Source organism: Mauremys mutica, chromosome 2, assembly GCF_020497125.1.
Source record: "Mauremys mutica isolate MM-2020 ecotype Southern chromosome 2, ASM2049712v1, whole genome shotgun sequence".
In the NCBI taxonomy this organism is placed as follows: domain Eukaryota; kingdom Metazoa; phylum Chordata; order Testudines; family Geoemydidae; genus Mauremys; species Mauremys mutica.
Genome location: NC_059073.1, coordinates 113,187,771 through 113,205,389, shown reverse-complemented (window position 1 = coordinate 113,205,389; position 17,619 = coordinate 113,187,771). Strand labels below are relative to the sequence as shown.

Sequence of the window (17,619 nt, the reverse complement as noted above, 5' to 3'; positions counted from 1 at the left end):
CCACAAGGCCATCCTCCCACCCTCCCTTAGAAATCTTGATGCTAAAATTATTACAACAACTATTTCGCTCTCAGACACACAAGCAGGCCCCAATCCAAGCCCAAATGCCTACACTGCAATTTTACAGCTCCAGTCAGCTGTTATGGGCCAGCCAAGGATGTTTCAACTGCAGTGTAGACATACCCGGAGTCTCTGGGCAGGAAAATTCCTAAAGCCATACACCGTCTGACATCATGTCTTTCTCCAGCTATTTAAAATTCTTTTTTTATGTTTAAACAAAGTCTGCCTCTCCTCATTTATTTAGCTGTGGCTTTAATTAGGATACGGTATTACAGGCAAATACTTAAAAGAAGGAAAAGCCAAGTTTAGAATTATGTGCCAGTTATTACAATCAATATATGATTTGTAACATGTAAGAAATAAGTGTTACAATCAAATAAGGGGACATCCCGCCTATAGGGGTTCTCTCCAAGTTTAAATTAGTACAAAGCCTTTTCTCTTACAAATATACCACATACCCATTATGTTTAATAACTATAAGCAAATAATGTCAGTGAAAAATTTTCCAATCTAAGACATGTCTCAGTAGTAGACACACTCTTATTTCTTTCAATCATTTATTAAAAGCACTACTAACCAAACATGTTAATTTCGGCTTTAGATTTTAGTTATCCAATAGGAATTCCAGATGTCTGTAATGAGCCATGTGAGTTTCATCACCATCACTATACCTGGACACACACGCCCACTCACTCTTTCCTCCCCACTTCCACCTTTTCAACTCACATTTATCTGGTGAAAATTCACTTCAAGTCCCTTAGTTTGGTATCGTTCCTCTACCAAAAAGGAGGTGCAGTTAAGAGGAATGTGCCAGACCACTGGACAGCTTTACAACCAATACTAGAAAATGCTCTCTTTTCATTTGGTTTGGAGTTTTCCAAACTCAAAGTTTGGCCTGAGTTTTGTATCCTTGAAACAGAAGCATATGTAATTCTATTCCACTTCTAGCTGTGCTAAGAGTTAATTGATCTGGCATACAAGCAGGCCTGGAAATTTGTATTATGAATTGTGTGTGTGCGCAATCTTGGCTCTCCATAGCTGAGAGATTTGGCTTACAACTTTGATGTGTTGGGGCAGCGGGAGGAATGTTGGGACAAACTGAAAGTAATGCATTTAAAAAAAAAAAACCACACACACTTTGCCAAATCAATCATCTTATAAATGTATCAATATATAAGCTGGTTTAAGTCACTCCATTTCTGAAACACAAATGCTACTTCTAAAGTAAAGGCTTCTTGGGAATATAGGTTACTAGTTTGAGATAGCAGGTATGAAAACCAATAAAAATTACGATCATTTAAATAGGGTTATACGTTGAGCAAACTCATGTCCAAGATTCACAGACTCCTTTTAAATTTTAGCATTGGTGCTGTCAAAAATAATTCATTCAATGTTGTGTGGGGTTCATTACAGTGCTGCATTTCAACTCTCTTGGGTTCCCTTCTGTATTCTTATGACAGGCTGCCACCACACTCAGGTACAAACTCTTAGTTATCCAGGCCTGGTCTACACTACATGGTTAGGTCAACACAGACTGCCCTGCTTCGATCTAGCTGTGGAAGCGTCTTCACTTAAATTTGGCTCTCACCAACATGAGTGCCTCTCTACGCCAATTTAGTAACACCACCATAGGGTCATGGTCAATGTAACTAGGTCGACACAGTGTCAGTCTAGACCAGGGGTCTCCAAACTTTATGAGACAAGGGCCATAGTTGATTTTTGAAGGGGCTTCGTGGGCCGAAGCAACTGTGAAAGAAATTAAAGGTATGCAAAATCATTAAAAAACAACACTACTCCACTGTGTCAGTGTTGCATTAAATTCTAAATCAGGTATAAAAGTTAAATCGATGCAGGTACTGTGAAATCACACAAAATATTTGTCAATACATTAAAAATCATTTCACTTTTTTTTATTTTATTTCTAAAAACCTCACACATTTGTATCATGCAAATACTGTTTGGTTCTATTAGTGCTGTAGGTAAAATTTAACCATTATGAAATTGTTAATTTCCATCTTCTTTACTCCATTTATTGGAGATGTAATTAAGCATCTGGCTTGTATTTTTACTCTAAGGCAGGGGTCCGTGCCTGCTCGGCTGCAGCAGCAACTCTCCCCTAGAGTTGGATCCCCTTCTGGGGGGGGGGACACTGGTTCCCGAGGCCATTCACCCCTCCGTACAGCTCAGCTGAGCTTACCCCCCACCCCCACCCTGTGAGCTGCTGCCGGCAGCCCCTCCCCTTGCCTGCTCGGAGTGCCTACTCAGCTGCAGCCTGCCTGTTTGCTTCTCCCTGTACCTGCTCGGCTGCAGCAACGACTCTCCCCTAAGTTGGCTCCCCTTTGGGGGGAGGGGGGGACACTGGCTCCCAGAGGAACTCGCCCCTCTGCACAGCTCAGCTGAGCTACCCCACCCCCCAACCCATGCGAGCTGCTGCCCCTCCCCGTGCCTGCTCAGGGTGCCTACTCAGCTGTTCACTTCTCCCCTGTTGGTTGGAAGGCTGGACAAATGGAAGCCCCAGGCCAAATCCAGCCCGCGGGTCGTAGTTGGAGACCCCTGGTCTAGACTCTAGACACCGTGTTGCTTAAGTCAACTGTTACTGGCTTTCAGGAGCCGTCCACAACACCCCCACACTGCCAATACAATCAATACAAGCGCTCTTGGTGAGGATGTGCACTGCTGACACAAGGAGCCAAGAGCGCACATGCACAAGGAATTTAGTAACTGTGGTGGCTGTATGCTGACATGGCCTTAGAGTGGCAATAGACTTCTGAAACTGTGTTTGCACATATCTTAATTCTCTGAAAAGGGGAAGGAAGGAATTTAAAGCCTGCAAATAGTGAGCATACTCTTGCAGTAGGGCCCATAATGCCACAGTGAAACTGGCAAGATTCCTGCTGACAGAGTCAAATTCACCCAGCACAAAAGTAGAATTTACCCAACACTGATCCATATCAGAGCTTGCAAGCCATGATCCTGTGGGGAGGGGAAGAAGAAAAACCACATATGCAGGAAAATAGGAAGGGGAGAGAAGACAACCCTTCCTTTAGTCAGATTTAGGGGAGAAAAGCCAGGTCAAAAGGCCAGTACAAAAAAAAAAGTCAACTCCTCAGCAAAATCCAGGGGCAGAACACCATACCATATCAATGCCCATGGAGGTGTTGGGAAAGCTCTGAGATTCTCAACTGGGGGGATTCTCTTGTACCTTCCTGGGTCCCTGTCATCCACCTCTTCAAAGAGTCTGGGTGTTGGCCAGGAAGAGTAGGCTAATAAATAAAAAGGTATACACAGCACTCTGTTCTGGATTAAACAGAAATACTAGAAAGTGCATATTTATTATACACACAATTTGTGTAAAAGAACAAAGTTAGATGATTTTCACTGAAAAAAAACGTACAGTAAAACAATGCTCATGCATAGATACATCTTTCCAGAGGTCAGTTAAAAACAGCTGATCAGTTTTCCAATCCCATCATTGTTTCTTAATTTGAGAATACAGGCTTTCAAACTAATCTGCAACAAAAGATAAAAATTAATGTTTGTATAGATATTCTAAACTGATTGAAATATCACAGCATCAAAGTGTAAAACTAAATTTATTAGATTATTGCAGGATGAACTCCCATGGATTATAAAAGGCAAGAATAAACTTTAGCCAGTCATCACATTGCTGTATGAAAAATAATTGTATCATTGATTTGTTTGAACTTTAAGTATTCCATCTTCTGCAACCATCACACCTTCCAAAAGAGGTCAGACTAACAAGGCAGATTTGAAGAATAAAAAGCAGAAATTAGGGACATGATAGAGCACAACATTGTTAGGGCTTTGCAACATGACATGACTTTCCAGTGAGATTTATTTTATTATTTGTTTCCCCGAGTCATTAGAAAGTAGAAGTGACCCATCGATGGCCTGAGAAATAAAGGGTGTGTGCGTGTGATGTAATATATTTTATTGGACCAACTTTTGTGGGAAGGAGAGGTGAGCTTATACAGCTGTGTGAACTCAAAAGTTGTCTCTCTCACCAACAAAAGTTGGTCCAATGAAAGATATTACCTCACCCACCTTGTCTCTCTACTAGCCTGAGACTGACAGAGCTACAACACCACTTCATTAATGATCTCATATCCAAAGCTACCCTTTTGCAGAACAATTTGCGAGAAAGAGTATCTGCCACAAAAGATCACAAGAATCCAGGCAGAAAAGACCAGGAACATTATGAAGAGATGCATTTTGGAAGGTTAAAAATATAGTAAGTAAGTGTCACTCAAGGTCACACCAGTCAAATAAGGAAAATAAAAAACTGTGGTACCCCCACACTTCCCCAGGCAATATTTATCACTGCCAATCAATTTGACTACACACCCAGTTTGTGATCCATCAAGCACTAAACTGAAACGGACTAGATACTGGTTTAATTCTACAGGCCTGATCTCTAGTGGAGAGTTGAAAGAAAGGTTGAACACAGGATTAAGAAAGAAAAGGAAAGAAAGTGAATTCCAGAAGGAGAAAGGGAAGGATGACCAGAGAGAAATCAAAGCTACAGGAGCCAATTCCTTATTTTCAGGGTGGAGAGAGTAGCAGAGCTTTTCCAGCTGAAGTTCTTGGCTAAATGGTACATCTGTGTTTCTTATGCACTTGCAAGCAGTACATTTAGGTACTACATTTAGCTTTTCAAAAACCAAGCTCCTAATACTAGCTAGAATTTTTTCCATGAACTATTTGAAAAGATTTAAAATATTTATTTATTTATAGGCCTGATCTTAAGAGTTTCTGAGCATTCAAGATCCCTGCTGAAGTCAATGGGAAATATGGTTGTTTCAGAGCATGTTTGGCTCCAATTCTTGGGCCCTAATCCTGCAGATACGTATATGCATGCTTCATTTTACTTGTAAATAGTTTGATTTACATCAAAAAGTCAATATACATAATGAACTTTAAGCACAAGCATAAGTGTTCAGAGTATCAGACTCTATCTGCATATTAAAATGAGGAACAAGAGCATCCTGAAAATAAATGTCTGTTCACTTCTGTTTAAATAAAATTTTTTTAAAAAGTTGTATTCCATTGCCCTCCCCTACTGTCACCTCCACACCGGGAAATACCAGGTGTCATCTGCTCTATTTTTACATAAAAACTCTGAACATGAACTATCAGAACATCATTACAAGAGAGGAAAGAGTGAAACCTGAGCCACTGAAAGAGCTTTTCAATCAGATGGTTTAAAACTTGTTTGCACCTACAAATGCTTCAAAAGACAGCATTTTTATCAAAGACTGAAATACATCTGCCTTCTCAAATGAGAGCCAAGAAAGCTCCCAATAATATTCTCTAGTACTCTGTAACAAAACCAGGGAAGACTACTCAATATCCCTAAAGGTGACAAATCAGCTAACACCTCAGAAAAGATCTAAGGGAAGGCTAGATATTTAATGTACCTTCTTTATATACCTTAAATTAAGCACCACATACTCCATATCAAACTCGACCTAAGTGTTACAGAAAACATTTTGAACACTTCATAGATACTGTGGCAGCTTCAGATAATTTTTTAATTGTGATTTTTAATCAAATTAAATATGAAAGTGAGTGATTAAGTACAGGATTCCCTGCTATTTAATCATTTGATATTAAGTTCAATTTATTTTACACTGTCTCTACATTTTAAGTGTTATGTGCTGCAGAATTTTGTGTTGAAAACAGATAGGTGAATCATAAAAATTTTCAGAAAAGCTGAAGGTTTGGGTAGTTGACTAGGGATATTTGGGGCTCTTGATACCTGGGAACATATGGAGGCTGTTCAGGTTTAACATCACAGAAATCTGTATTACTAGACTTGAAAATTAACCTCCCCTTTAGATTAAGAAAGGTAATCAAATCTACCAGAGCTATTGCTTCAGGTAGTCTTCACACATTCAGACAGTGCATCAGTTAAACTTTGTTTACATTTGGATGGGTTTGTTCACAACTATAAAGCCTAGAAAAAATAAAATACTTGTTTTAAATGCAAAACTAGATTCTGCTGCAATGCATTTATTCTCTACATCTGTAGACTCACAAAACACTGGCTCCTGATCATAAAGAAGCAAAAAACATATTTCTCTCCGTATTTGCAGTTCCATCTGAACCTTCCTCTGCATTATTGCAAAGCAAATACTACAATAATGTTCTAGTGCATAAGAAAAGCTGAAAGTGACTAGTATCTTTTCAGTATCAAAGCTGAATGAAATAAAAAGTAGCCAGACAACATAAATGCTGAATAGATTTCCCCCCAGCACTTTCAGTTTTATATAAATTGGGCAGTATTAGCAACATGTGCAAACAGAATGTCAAAATCCAAATTTTAAACCTGCCGCGTCCTTTTTGCTTCCCTCTCATACGCTGATCTGCTTAATTAAATACTCCCTCCACTGAGTAAATCATCATAAGAAATTACTTCCGTCATCTGCAAGATATCATATCTCTATTCAAGTAAACACAAAGAGCAAAAATTCTTAAATACAGACTTCAGTATTTCTTTAGATTACGTTAGAGGAACAGTTTTAGCATACATCGCAATGGGGCTGCAACTCTTAATGATGTGGATTACCTGTACTACTTTTACAGCTGATGCAGTGTACCATATTTACGCATTGTAATCGAGTTGACTGAGTATGGTATTAGAATCCAGAAACACTGGATATTAGTTTTGTCCGTTCTCTTGAGGTGCTGTGCTGTTTTGGTTGAGGCATTTAGACCTATGTCTTGCAACAATAAAATGGAGACAATCTTACCTCTCTCAATGCAAGAATCAGTTAATGTTTGTACCAAGCTTTAACATGCACAGTGCTAAGTATTATTCTGTTCCTTTAAGAAAAAGAGGTTATACCTTTAATACTAGCTTAATAGGCCTGTCAAGCCTCACTACAGGCAGTGAAAGTGCCCAATGAACACTAAAACAATTATGAAGCATTTTCTATAGTGTTGTTAATAATTCAATGTCTGTAATTCTGGAACATATTGTATAAATTACACACTTTGTTTCTAGCCCATGCAGCTGGTTGAAGTAAGAGGCCACTCCCCCTGCTCCCCCCCAATCAATAAGAAACAATTTTTCTAGACATCATTCACAGTAACAAGAAAAGGTAAGCACTGATAAGTCATACATTTGTTAGGTACACCACTACATCCTTAGCTCTCTGAATTACACATAATATTGTAGCCAATTTTTACATAATGCTGAGTAATTTCATTATTTTATCTGATATTCGTTGAAGTAAACTCAGCCAAAGGCAAAGCCTAGATCATCTCCTTGCCCTATCTAAAGATCCCAAAATAGTTCTTCAGCTCAGCCTTCCCCTTTTTCATATGCAATACCAGCAGCTAACTCACCTGGCCAATAAGGAATAAAGGCCCAAAAGTCTGCAGACCTAGAAGTGGTGTGGCCATGAAGCAGAGGCTTGCATTAAGCCTTTCAAGGGAACTAACAGAGGTCAGGAAGGAGCCCAGTCTCAACCAGATCCTTTGAAGAGTGAAAGTTTTTCCATGAGGTTGCACCCTTAAAGCTTTAGCTACAACTCTTCACAAGGGGGGGGGAAGTGTTATTTTGTGGAGAAAGATGCTGTAATAAATCTTTCTCCTAACCAAACTTAAGAGGCCTTGAGACAAAGAGGGCCCAACAGGGAGAGTGGAATACCTGTAGCACTTAACAGCAGTTTCTCCACAATGCTAGCCAAAGGCCCTACTCAGGGCTGACAGAGTCCTTTCAAGGGCTAGATATAATCTTGTAAGAAATATTTTAAAAAAATCAGAATCCCAGTCAGGCATGAAAAAACACTATCTGTGTGGACTAATGGAGGAGCGGTAGCTGCGTTGGTCTGTATCGGCAAAAAGAACAAGGCACCTTAGAGACTAACAAATTTATTTGGGCATTACACTGCATGCATCCGATGAAGTGGGTTTTAGCCCACAAAAGCTTATGCCCAAATACATTTGTTAGTCTCTACGGTGCCACAAGTACTCCTCGTTCTTTTTGCTGACAGAGGAGCTTATTCCTTAGCCCTTAAAATAAGGGCTAAGGCAACATAAGGACTGAACTCCCCTGGTTTGTTAAAGCTACCCCCCAGGACTACATTGCTCAACGAGGACAGAGCAGCTCTGCCCCCTCCTTTCATTGGAAGAATATGGTGTCAGTAATTCAGAAAGTAGTACTGTCCTCCTCATCAGTGCCAAACCAAGCACAGTATCTCATCCAAGAGGACAGAGGCCCCACCCAATTGTGAAAATTAGAAATCTGATAGCACTTGAGTGCAAGGATAGCAAGGTAATAGGCATTACCAAAATCCAGCACAGCTACATTCTTCCTAAATAAATTCCCCACTGCAGTTTCAGTTGGCTCTGGTATATCATGCTTCCCAAACTACTATATACTGTTGTGCATTATGATGCAGTTGCCACATTCCATCCCAGAGATGGCTACATTTCAATGATGTATGAAGCAATTTTTTTCCTACTGTTGTCACAAGGATATTGTATAATTACACAGTCCAAAGCATTACTCAAAAACATCAATGTCTTCAGATCTCTAGAATGTACTAATTTTCTTCAGGCCTTGAACCCCTTATTTGACAAATCTAGGCTGTCTTTATTTGGAATGTGTCACCCCTTAAGACAAGCTACTGCACTTTTACCCCTGCAAGGACAGAGAAACAAATCACACAAGGAGACAGTGCTGTCATTACTACTTAATTATATTTCACCATCTGTTACCATAGCAGAACTACACAGGTATTTCATTACAGTAATAAAGGTCTGTTACTTCAAAAACTAAACCACAATGACCATTGGATTTGCTATAAGACATCATAAAAAGGGATAGAAAAAAATGCACTTATGAAATTATATTTAAGACGTCAAAGCTTTTGATTTAAGAACTATTAATTCCAAATGCACACTGAAAAAGTCTGGCTTCACAGCTGATGCTTTACAATGCTGTCCGTTTTTGAGGTTTGAGCCAAAAAGAAATATTTCATATTTCAAGATGTTTGAGGGGGAGGAGGGTGAAGAGAGAAGATAGATTTGTATTAATCAGCCATGGTTTTTAAAAATTAAGTGAAAACATTTTAAAAATAAGACACACAAGTTTCCTTTTTCTTGGATTAACAACTCCCAGGGTAATAACCGAAAGTTTATTTAAACCTCTGATGTATGATGATTATTTGCGTAACAGCAAGTTAAGCCTCAAGGCAATAGTCTTAACACTGTGCTATATTCTATTGTTCTCAGAGTCTTTTTGTTTTTAGGGTACATTTTAGACAATTACTTTTCAGCATTCAGCAAAAGGCTCTGGTTGCATTGTGGCAGTCATTGTGGTTATCTGAAGACCAGAGCTAAGTAGCCTACAAAACAGTACTTTTTTTTCGGGGGGGGGGGGGGGAGGGGGTGTTGACAGGACAATTAGTTGACCTGTCTCCTTGTGTCACCGACCAGTGTAGGAACATCATATCTTACTTCATATCCATCCTTGCAGAAAAGCATCATATGTAGCCAACAATATAGGCAATTTATGACACTAGGAGGACAATTGTTATACTCCACTACAGGAATGTCACATAATCCTTTATAAGCCAGCTCTTCCATAGACAGAGATCAGGAGATAGTTTAGCACAGTTGATTTTTTTGAGTAACTATGAGCTGTAAAACACAAATTTTCCAGTTTCCCTAAAATAGCAAAACCTCCAAAGCAATTGGAATATGGATCAGACTTACAATTTTTTGTGAAGTGCTTGTAAGATTTTGCATGAAATAAAACTGTGTCCCTCTGAGAAAGGAGTTCAGGTGGACAAGCTATGTGAGATTAGCTAAATGGAAAAAAGATAGTGTGCACACTATCAAAGGCAAAACTACCTTTTTTATATTTTTAAATAAAGTCTTTACGAGAGGTTAGGAACTGGAGGCCCTTTCTGAGAGCCGTGGTTGAAACCTGGGGTGTGAGTGATCATGCCTGGGACTGAAACGTGCAGACAAAAGACTTGAGTGGGTACACATGTGTGTGTATTAAAGGAAAGAGGCTGCTCAGGATGCGCTACTATGACACTGCGATACTTAAAGATGTTTCTGAAAAAAAAAGGAAGGTGCTATGCTCTGTTGGTACAACTTCACGCCCTGTGCCACCAACCCACACAGGAGTGCCTCTACCTTACCATATCAAGTTATACTACGCAGGAAAGACAGAATGACTAACACTTTCTTCTTAAAGGGCATCAGGGAAGTGTGCCTCCTACCCAAAGATGAGGTAGATTAGCTCCCTGCTCTGAACTAAATTAAATAGGCTCAGGCTCCACTTAATAGGAAGGGTGAAAGGAGAAAGAGGTTGACAGAAGTTGCTGTGTATGCAAGGCTTGCTACACCTGCTCACCTGGTAAGAGCAGAGAACAGTGCTGGGTGCCAGAGCTGCATCCTCCCCAGTAGCAGCAGCCAGTGCCCTCGTGACTCCCCCTCTTCCCCAGCCTAAGCGGCCCGCCTCACGTTTGACGTCACACAGGAGGGGGAGGGGGGAAATCAGAACATTGATGAGACGAAGATTCCACCGAGCCCAGGCCCTTCCCTTTGTGACGTCACAGAACAACAAGAAGAACCTGGCACTGACTGGGCTGAGTGGCCGGGAACCCGGGGTCTTGTACTGACATTCCGCTTAACCTGTTGCCGCTGCTTGAGAGGATGCATGGGAAATCGACCAGGCCAGCCCAAAGCAGAAGCCGCAGCCATGCTTGCGTCTGTGCCTGCTACGCACTGCAATAGTGCAGCAACCCACACACTCCCCCGGACACACACACACACACACGCGAACACAGTAACCTGCACTCCCTTGCCCCCCTCCCCAAAAGCGATTTCCCTCCATTCCAGAGTCAAACTTATGAACACAGGATACATTGTCTCCCTACCATGCTCACATGTCTCTCTCACACCTTGCCTATGGGGCAAGAGTGGGGGTGACAGTTTTATTAATTCTTTAACAAGCACTATAAGCAAAACCAGAGGAAGCTTCTATTGTTCACTCGTACAGACGTGGTGTGGCTTTAAAAATACAGGTTATTTTATTTTAATTAAACACTACAAATTCTTCTCCCATTCTGCTTTGTTTCACTGCCTGGGAAACGTGCACGTCTTACATGTTTCGTTAGACTTTCTAGACAATGTTCCTGTTTCGATGCAATACTTTAAACTAGTCCGCTTCAGACTCCCAATTCCTCTGCAATGCGGATGTATTTTTAATTCGTAAATTTGGTGCAGAATACCTTTAAGTTTTTAATTTTTTCCTAACCACTCGCTTCTCTAAATTATATTTTAAAGAGAAGAGACAAACCGATAGAAATAGGCATCTTAAGTCAATTTACCTTTTATTAAATATTTTAAAACAAGGCAAAAGGGTCCCGAAGGTCACCCCCCCCCGGAAGAAATACAGCCCCCACGGAAAAAAGCTAGAAATCATAATACAGCATATTCTACAACTTGAAAGGGGGGGCTGCATCTAATGTAGCTTGAAGCAATCATTTTCTGAACATGAAATATTTTATTTTAATATGCAGATACAATTATTAGTTCTGCTGCATATCTGACGAATCCCTTCCGTTTTTCCAAACTTAAAGACTCGCCTTATGCCAATCAAAACGTAGCTGAAGCAGGACCAAAACGCAACTATCCCTGCAAATTTATATGTTTAAAGGGTTAGACTATTTCTAGCGTCTGGTTAAGCAGTTGTGTAAGAACAGAGATAGGGGTACAGTCTGAACTATACCATATTCTTCTAGTATTTCGAGACACCATCATGCATTTTTAAACTAAACCAAGCCATTTCCCCATTATTAAAGTCAATCCTAACAAACGCATTCCCTGTAATATGATCCCCAACTGGTTTGGTTTCTATTGCAAGCCAGATAAGCAAACGATCACATATATTACATTTGATGTGGTAGTGCAAGAAACAAGCTCGCCATAACCAGACATTCGATTTCAACTTAAAGGGCTTTCTACAACCATAGTGTCTTCACTAAACAGGACTCTACATACACACATATAAAATATGTTATTTTGCATGTAAAGTGCATTATTAATATATCCAAATGAAAAAGCAGTTTAGCAACATTGTCGCAGCAGCCCCCCTTGAGCTCCCTGCCTTTCATCTAAAACTAGATTATGATTGTGTCATTTGAGGTCAATACATTTATTCACTTGAGATATCGCTACACAAATCTGGCTTTATAACGAAACTGGGCAGAAGGTTTTGCAATTTAAAAGGGTTTTTGAAACTCCCCCATACCTAAGGAAAATAAAGATCAGTATTACCATACATTTGTTTCAAACCTTTATAGCTTCAGGATTAGCTATAAACTTGACATTCACAGCCATTTCCTAAAACTGGGAGTCAAATGATATATGTTATAACCACTTACGTATTTCTTTTGAATTATATTCCTCTTGGGTCTTTCTTTACTCATTCTGGTATCCAAATTCTGTTTGCAAAAGGGGACAATTGCTTCATGAAGTAAAGCCGCAATAATTTTTTGCTAAAATACCCCCCCAAAAATCCAGTTTTTGTTTGTAGTAGTATCTTGTAATCCGACTTTCTTTCTTCACAACGTGATTTTCTTTGCAATAAATCCGAGATATGGGGAATAGAAAAAAAACGAATGCGAAGCAAACAAAAAAAAATCACTTTAGAGAAACATTCATAATGGAAATTTTCTCCCCAACACAAAAAACGACGCCCTTGATATCCCCTTTTCTCTTTCCCAAGCCACCTAAGCGATCTGTACGTCCTTAGTGTCTGAGCTGTAGTTACATCTTGCAAAAGGAAAAGGATTGAAAGAAGATAAATAAAAATGTTGGAAGTCACGTTTGTGCTGCTGCAGCAAGGGAAAGCAGCAGAGACAACTCCAGCAGCAGCAGCAGCTTCTCTAGCAGCAGCGTAGCAGCAGTGAAGGCTGCATACACTGTGTGAGTCCCTGCTCCTCCAACTCTCCCCTAACCAATAAGAGCCGCGCTCCGGCAGCAACTTTAAATGGACCTGATTTTTTTTTTTTTTAATCTCTCGGTTAGGGCTTGGCCTCAATTCGCACTCGGGCCAGCGGCCGCAAGCCCCCACCGAGCTGCTTTCAGCAGCCGCAGCCGGCCCTGCAGAGCGCCTCGCGCAGGGCAAACGTCAGAGACCTCGGCCTCCCTTTCGCGTTCAAACCTGGCCTCTGGCGAGCCGCGGCCGGCGGCCCCTGCGAGGGAGCGGAGCGGGGAATTGGGCGATGATCCCTAGCGCGCGGCGCACTCACTCGCCCCCCTCCCCCTGCCCTGTCTGCAAAGCTCTTGAATTATTCTCCTTCCGCGCGAGTCGCTCGTTCCGTCACATCCCACGCGCCGGGCCCCGCCGGGCTATCAGCACTGGGCCTCGCCGGCCAACGCGCCGGGGGGACTCCGCGTGGCCCCGTGGAATGATCCTTGGGCTCTAGGACAGTGTAGTTCCCTTCACCACAAAATGGCTACGGCTGGGAGAGGAGAAACTACAATTCCCAGCCTGCCCCGCGCAGCTGGTACGTGACGCTGATGTCGAGTTCTATCCACCGCCCCGCCCCGCCCCTCTCCTTGCTCGCCAGGGCTGTTTGATTGGTTGCCTTGGGGGCAAAGGGGCGGAGATTATCCGTAAGGCACCTCTCTCCCTCTTCCCCCTCCCCTCTCGGCGGACGGGGTTCGAAAGAGGCTGGACCGCGGGGAGCAGGGCGCGAGCCGTGGAACGTTGGCCGGCGCGGAGCTCGGGCTGCTGCGGGGGAAGGATGCCCGGGGCTCCAGTGGCTGGGGCCGGCCAGGGGGCGGGGTCCTGTTTATGGCGAGGGAAGCTGCACTGGGTGGGGGAAGCAGGACCCTTCTTAGTGGGAGGCTGTGGGGAGAAGCTGCCGGGCAGCTTTTACTGGGAGATTGCAGTGGTGCCAGGGACCCGCTGCTGGACGGCTGCGGTAAAGCGCTTGTCATTGGAAAGCCGGGGTGGAGCAGAGGGAAGACTCCAAAATACCTTTTAATTGGGACACCTTGGAAGGGAGGAGGAAACGGATGAGGAGCACGTTTAGTTAAGAGGCAGTGGGAGGGGGATATCGTTAATGGAGATGGGAGGAAAAGAAGGGAGAGGCAGGTCCCCCCACCTTTCCTTGGTGGGCTATGGCTGACAGTAGCCATATGCTACTGGGTGGAGAAATGGGACTTTCCTGGGAGGCTACAAAAGTGGGGAGAGGGAGGCAGTTTGAGGGGAGAATGAGGATTAACGTGCCTGGACTGGGTTAGGAAACTGCAGTAAAAAATGGAATTTACCTAAATTATCCTGTGGTCTAAAGGGACCTCTTGCTTTACATCTAGTTATTGGGCGCCTGCTTAGCTTTTCCGTGAGTGTCACCTCAGGACAGTGTGCCTGGTTTATATAAAACTTACTCAATATGTCTCAAAGGTATTCTAAGGTCACTGCCCCTCCCCCACGTAATGCTGCAAAATCCCTGCTGCTGCACTGGATTAGTTTGAAGAGCTGAAACTCCTAGGCAGCAACAGCAGGACTAGTAAAATAACACACATCATAATCCTATAGCTTGATAGATTTTTAAAACCTCCCTAGTTTTGCTGGTGCCAAGGTGTGCTGCAAAGAGGAGGATTTGCTTGCGATTACAATTTGTAATGTTTTATCAAGGTAAAATATTTCCCAGGAATTAAAACAAACACACTCTCATAAATGCAACATTTGCTGTAGTTCATTATATGTGATGTTTTAATCTCCTCAGTCTGCATTAAATTATTGTGCCTTTTGCTTTTTCCAGAATGTTTGGGTGTTTTTCCCTTGTTTATACACAAGAATCAAATGGTCATGTGATTTTAATTATATAAATAAATGGACATGGTAACATGTACAAGCTAGGAAATTACTAATACCACATTTTTAAGTGTGTGTGTGTGGTTGTGGTTTGCTCAAATAGTTTAATTTTTTTATAAAAGGGAAGGGGGAGGAAAATGATGATAAGAAAGCTTACATTTTCAAAGATAACACCTCATCCCTATGAGGCAGAGAATTTTTTTTGTCTTCAGATGAGAAACGGGGGGGTAGAGAAATTTGAGTGACTTTTCCAGATATAAGTCTGTGGAAGACTTTGGATTATATTTCCGGTTATTAATTCTGTATTCAAACCTTTGGCCGTTTCTCCTTTTCCATGCAACCAAATAATATACTTTACATTTATAACATCTTCCAAATGAGGCTCTTAGCACACTTCCCAAATTGTAATTTAGTCTTACATCATTTTTCTGAGGTAATAATATCTTCACCTTACAGATGTGGAAAGTACAAAGAAGTTAAATAACTTCGCTCAATGCACATAAAGGATATGGGAGAGCCAGGAATAGAACCCAGATCTTATGATGCCTAGTCATATGCTTTACCCACAAAACCATCTTTCCTCCTTAAAGAGAGAACATTGTGATCGCATCCTGTAGAATTAGTGTACAAACTGCATTTAAAATGTTAAATGAAAAACAGTTACTTTTTAATATCCTAATTTTCCGTTCATATTTTTCCATATTTGTTGCTATTTATTTCAGGGTTTCTCTAATCTGGCACATTTTAGACTTTTTTTTTAAGTTTTGGTTCTCAACTTTGTAAAATATCTAATTTATTAACTTTACTGTAAGTGATTACTTATATATTTCTTTATGAAACAAACTCTGGTAAAAGCTGTAATAATAATAAAATTACATTTGAAGTCCTTTTTTTAAGAGCTGTAGAAAACCACTTAAGAACGGCCATGTTGGGTCAGACCAAAGGTCCATCTACCCCATCTTCTGACAGTAGCCAATGCCAGGTGCCCCAGGGAGAATGAACAGAATAGGTAATCATCAAGTGATCCCTCCCCTGTCACCCATTCCCACCTTCTGGCAAACAGAGGTTAGGGACACCATCCCTGCCCCTCCTGGCTAATAGTCATTGATGGACCTATCCTCCATGAACTTACCTAGTTCTTTTTTGAGCCCTGTTATAGTCTTGGGAATTATTTATCATAGAATTACTTATAGTATTCATATACACAAATGGAGTGATAGCTTCATCTTACCATGCTTCATCCTAAATTGGAAGTACACTCATCAGCTGTCTAGTTAGTCATCACTTGAATATAATTTGTTTTTATGTTAGAGGTAGGCTAAAACTCCTGCTTTTGGTTCTTCATGACGTATACAGAAGGCTTGCAAGTTTTTGTTTTTTTGTTGTTTTTTAATTATTTTTTTTCCTGCTTGTGCTTTACTTCACAAATTCAGGTCTCACCTACTGTGTTTTTCTTGGAAGGCTCAATTATTGCATTACCGGTAACAAGCAAGTACAATCTGATTAACTGATATACAGACGAGTTTCATCTTACGCATGTTGAACATGCGCAAATTCAGCTTTGCGCGGTCGGCAAAAAAAAAAAAGAGGAAAAATAACAATTTAAATACTGTTCCTGTAGTGCGGGCGATTCCACCCGCCATTACACTCAATGTAATTTTCACTATACGTGTTTTTCACTTTACACACTGACAGCGGAACGTAACTCCAGCGTAAGATGAGTCATCTCTGCATCCTCCAAGGAGACATCCAGCAAAATCAGGCTTCACATTCCTGATATTTCTAAGTTAACAAGAAGCAAAACATTTTTTAAACAAACATATCAGGCCTTTTTTTGTACAATGTAAATTAGCAAAAACCCTTTTTTCCACCTTCAGAATGCTTTTTAGGCAGATGTTTCAGTTTGGCTCAAGGTGTCATGTTTCCTTCTAGTGGCTGTTCCACATAACAGATAAGAGCATGCTATTGCTGTTTCTCTTTTAGCTAAGTTAGTAGAGATTTGGGCTATTATTGCTGAAGATCCTTGGCTGTGTTCTCACAATCTGTTGTGGGGGAAGTTACACAAGAAGGCACCCATTGTGGTCCTGGAATCCTGCCCTTCTTAACCCACTGTGCTTTACCACCTCAGTACTGTGTTGACTGACTTGCTATAAATACTTAAGGTAGATTGTTTTACATAAATGATTTATTAAACACTGATACTGTGACTGTGTAGTCAATATCACGCAGTTGGTTTGAACTGCTCTTGACATCAGTGGCTGCCACTGAATTTGATCAGGGGCTCTCATGGATGCCTTAATTTGATAGTGAGCTTAGTCCTAGCTGCCATCAAATTATTCTGCTTTGGAGGTGTTTGAAAAGTGACAAAAAATGGCATTGTGGAGTCCCATATTTGTGTCTCGTTGATTTCTAGATCAAATCTGTATCATAAGCTATTTTTATGTCTTCTAATTATGCAGAAATCTGAAAATGAAGTTGAGTTTCTTCTTCAGCAAGCTCAGTATGTTCTACACGGGGTTTCAACTGTTGCTTGCAACCTTGGTGGCAGAACCAGATCTGTCAATCACTATCAATCATATCACAATATGACCTTTAAATGGCACTAGTCTCTTGAAAGACAAGATACAAAAGGAGAAGACCCTTATGCTCTTTGGAGTCTCCTGTACCTAATAATTCCAGGCACA

General features: G+C 41.1%; 1 protein-coding gene across 1 annotated transcript in view; it reads right to left on the bottom strand.

Moving 5' to 3' along the window:
* JARID2 (jumonji and AT-rich interaction domain containing 2) overlaps positions 1-13,096 on the bottom strand; it is a 315,297-nt gene extending 302,201 nt beyond the window's left edge. Inside the window, exon 1 of the mRNA XM_045005897.1 lies at positions 12,492-13,096. Coding sequence (XP_044861832.1) covers positions 12,492-12,536 — 45 coding nt within the window. The 5' untranslated portion in view covers positions 12,537-13,096. The remainder of the gene's footprint in view (positions 1-12,491) is intronic.
* Positions 13,097-17,619: the final 4,523 nt, after the last annotated feature.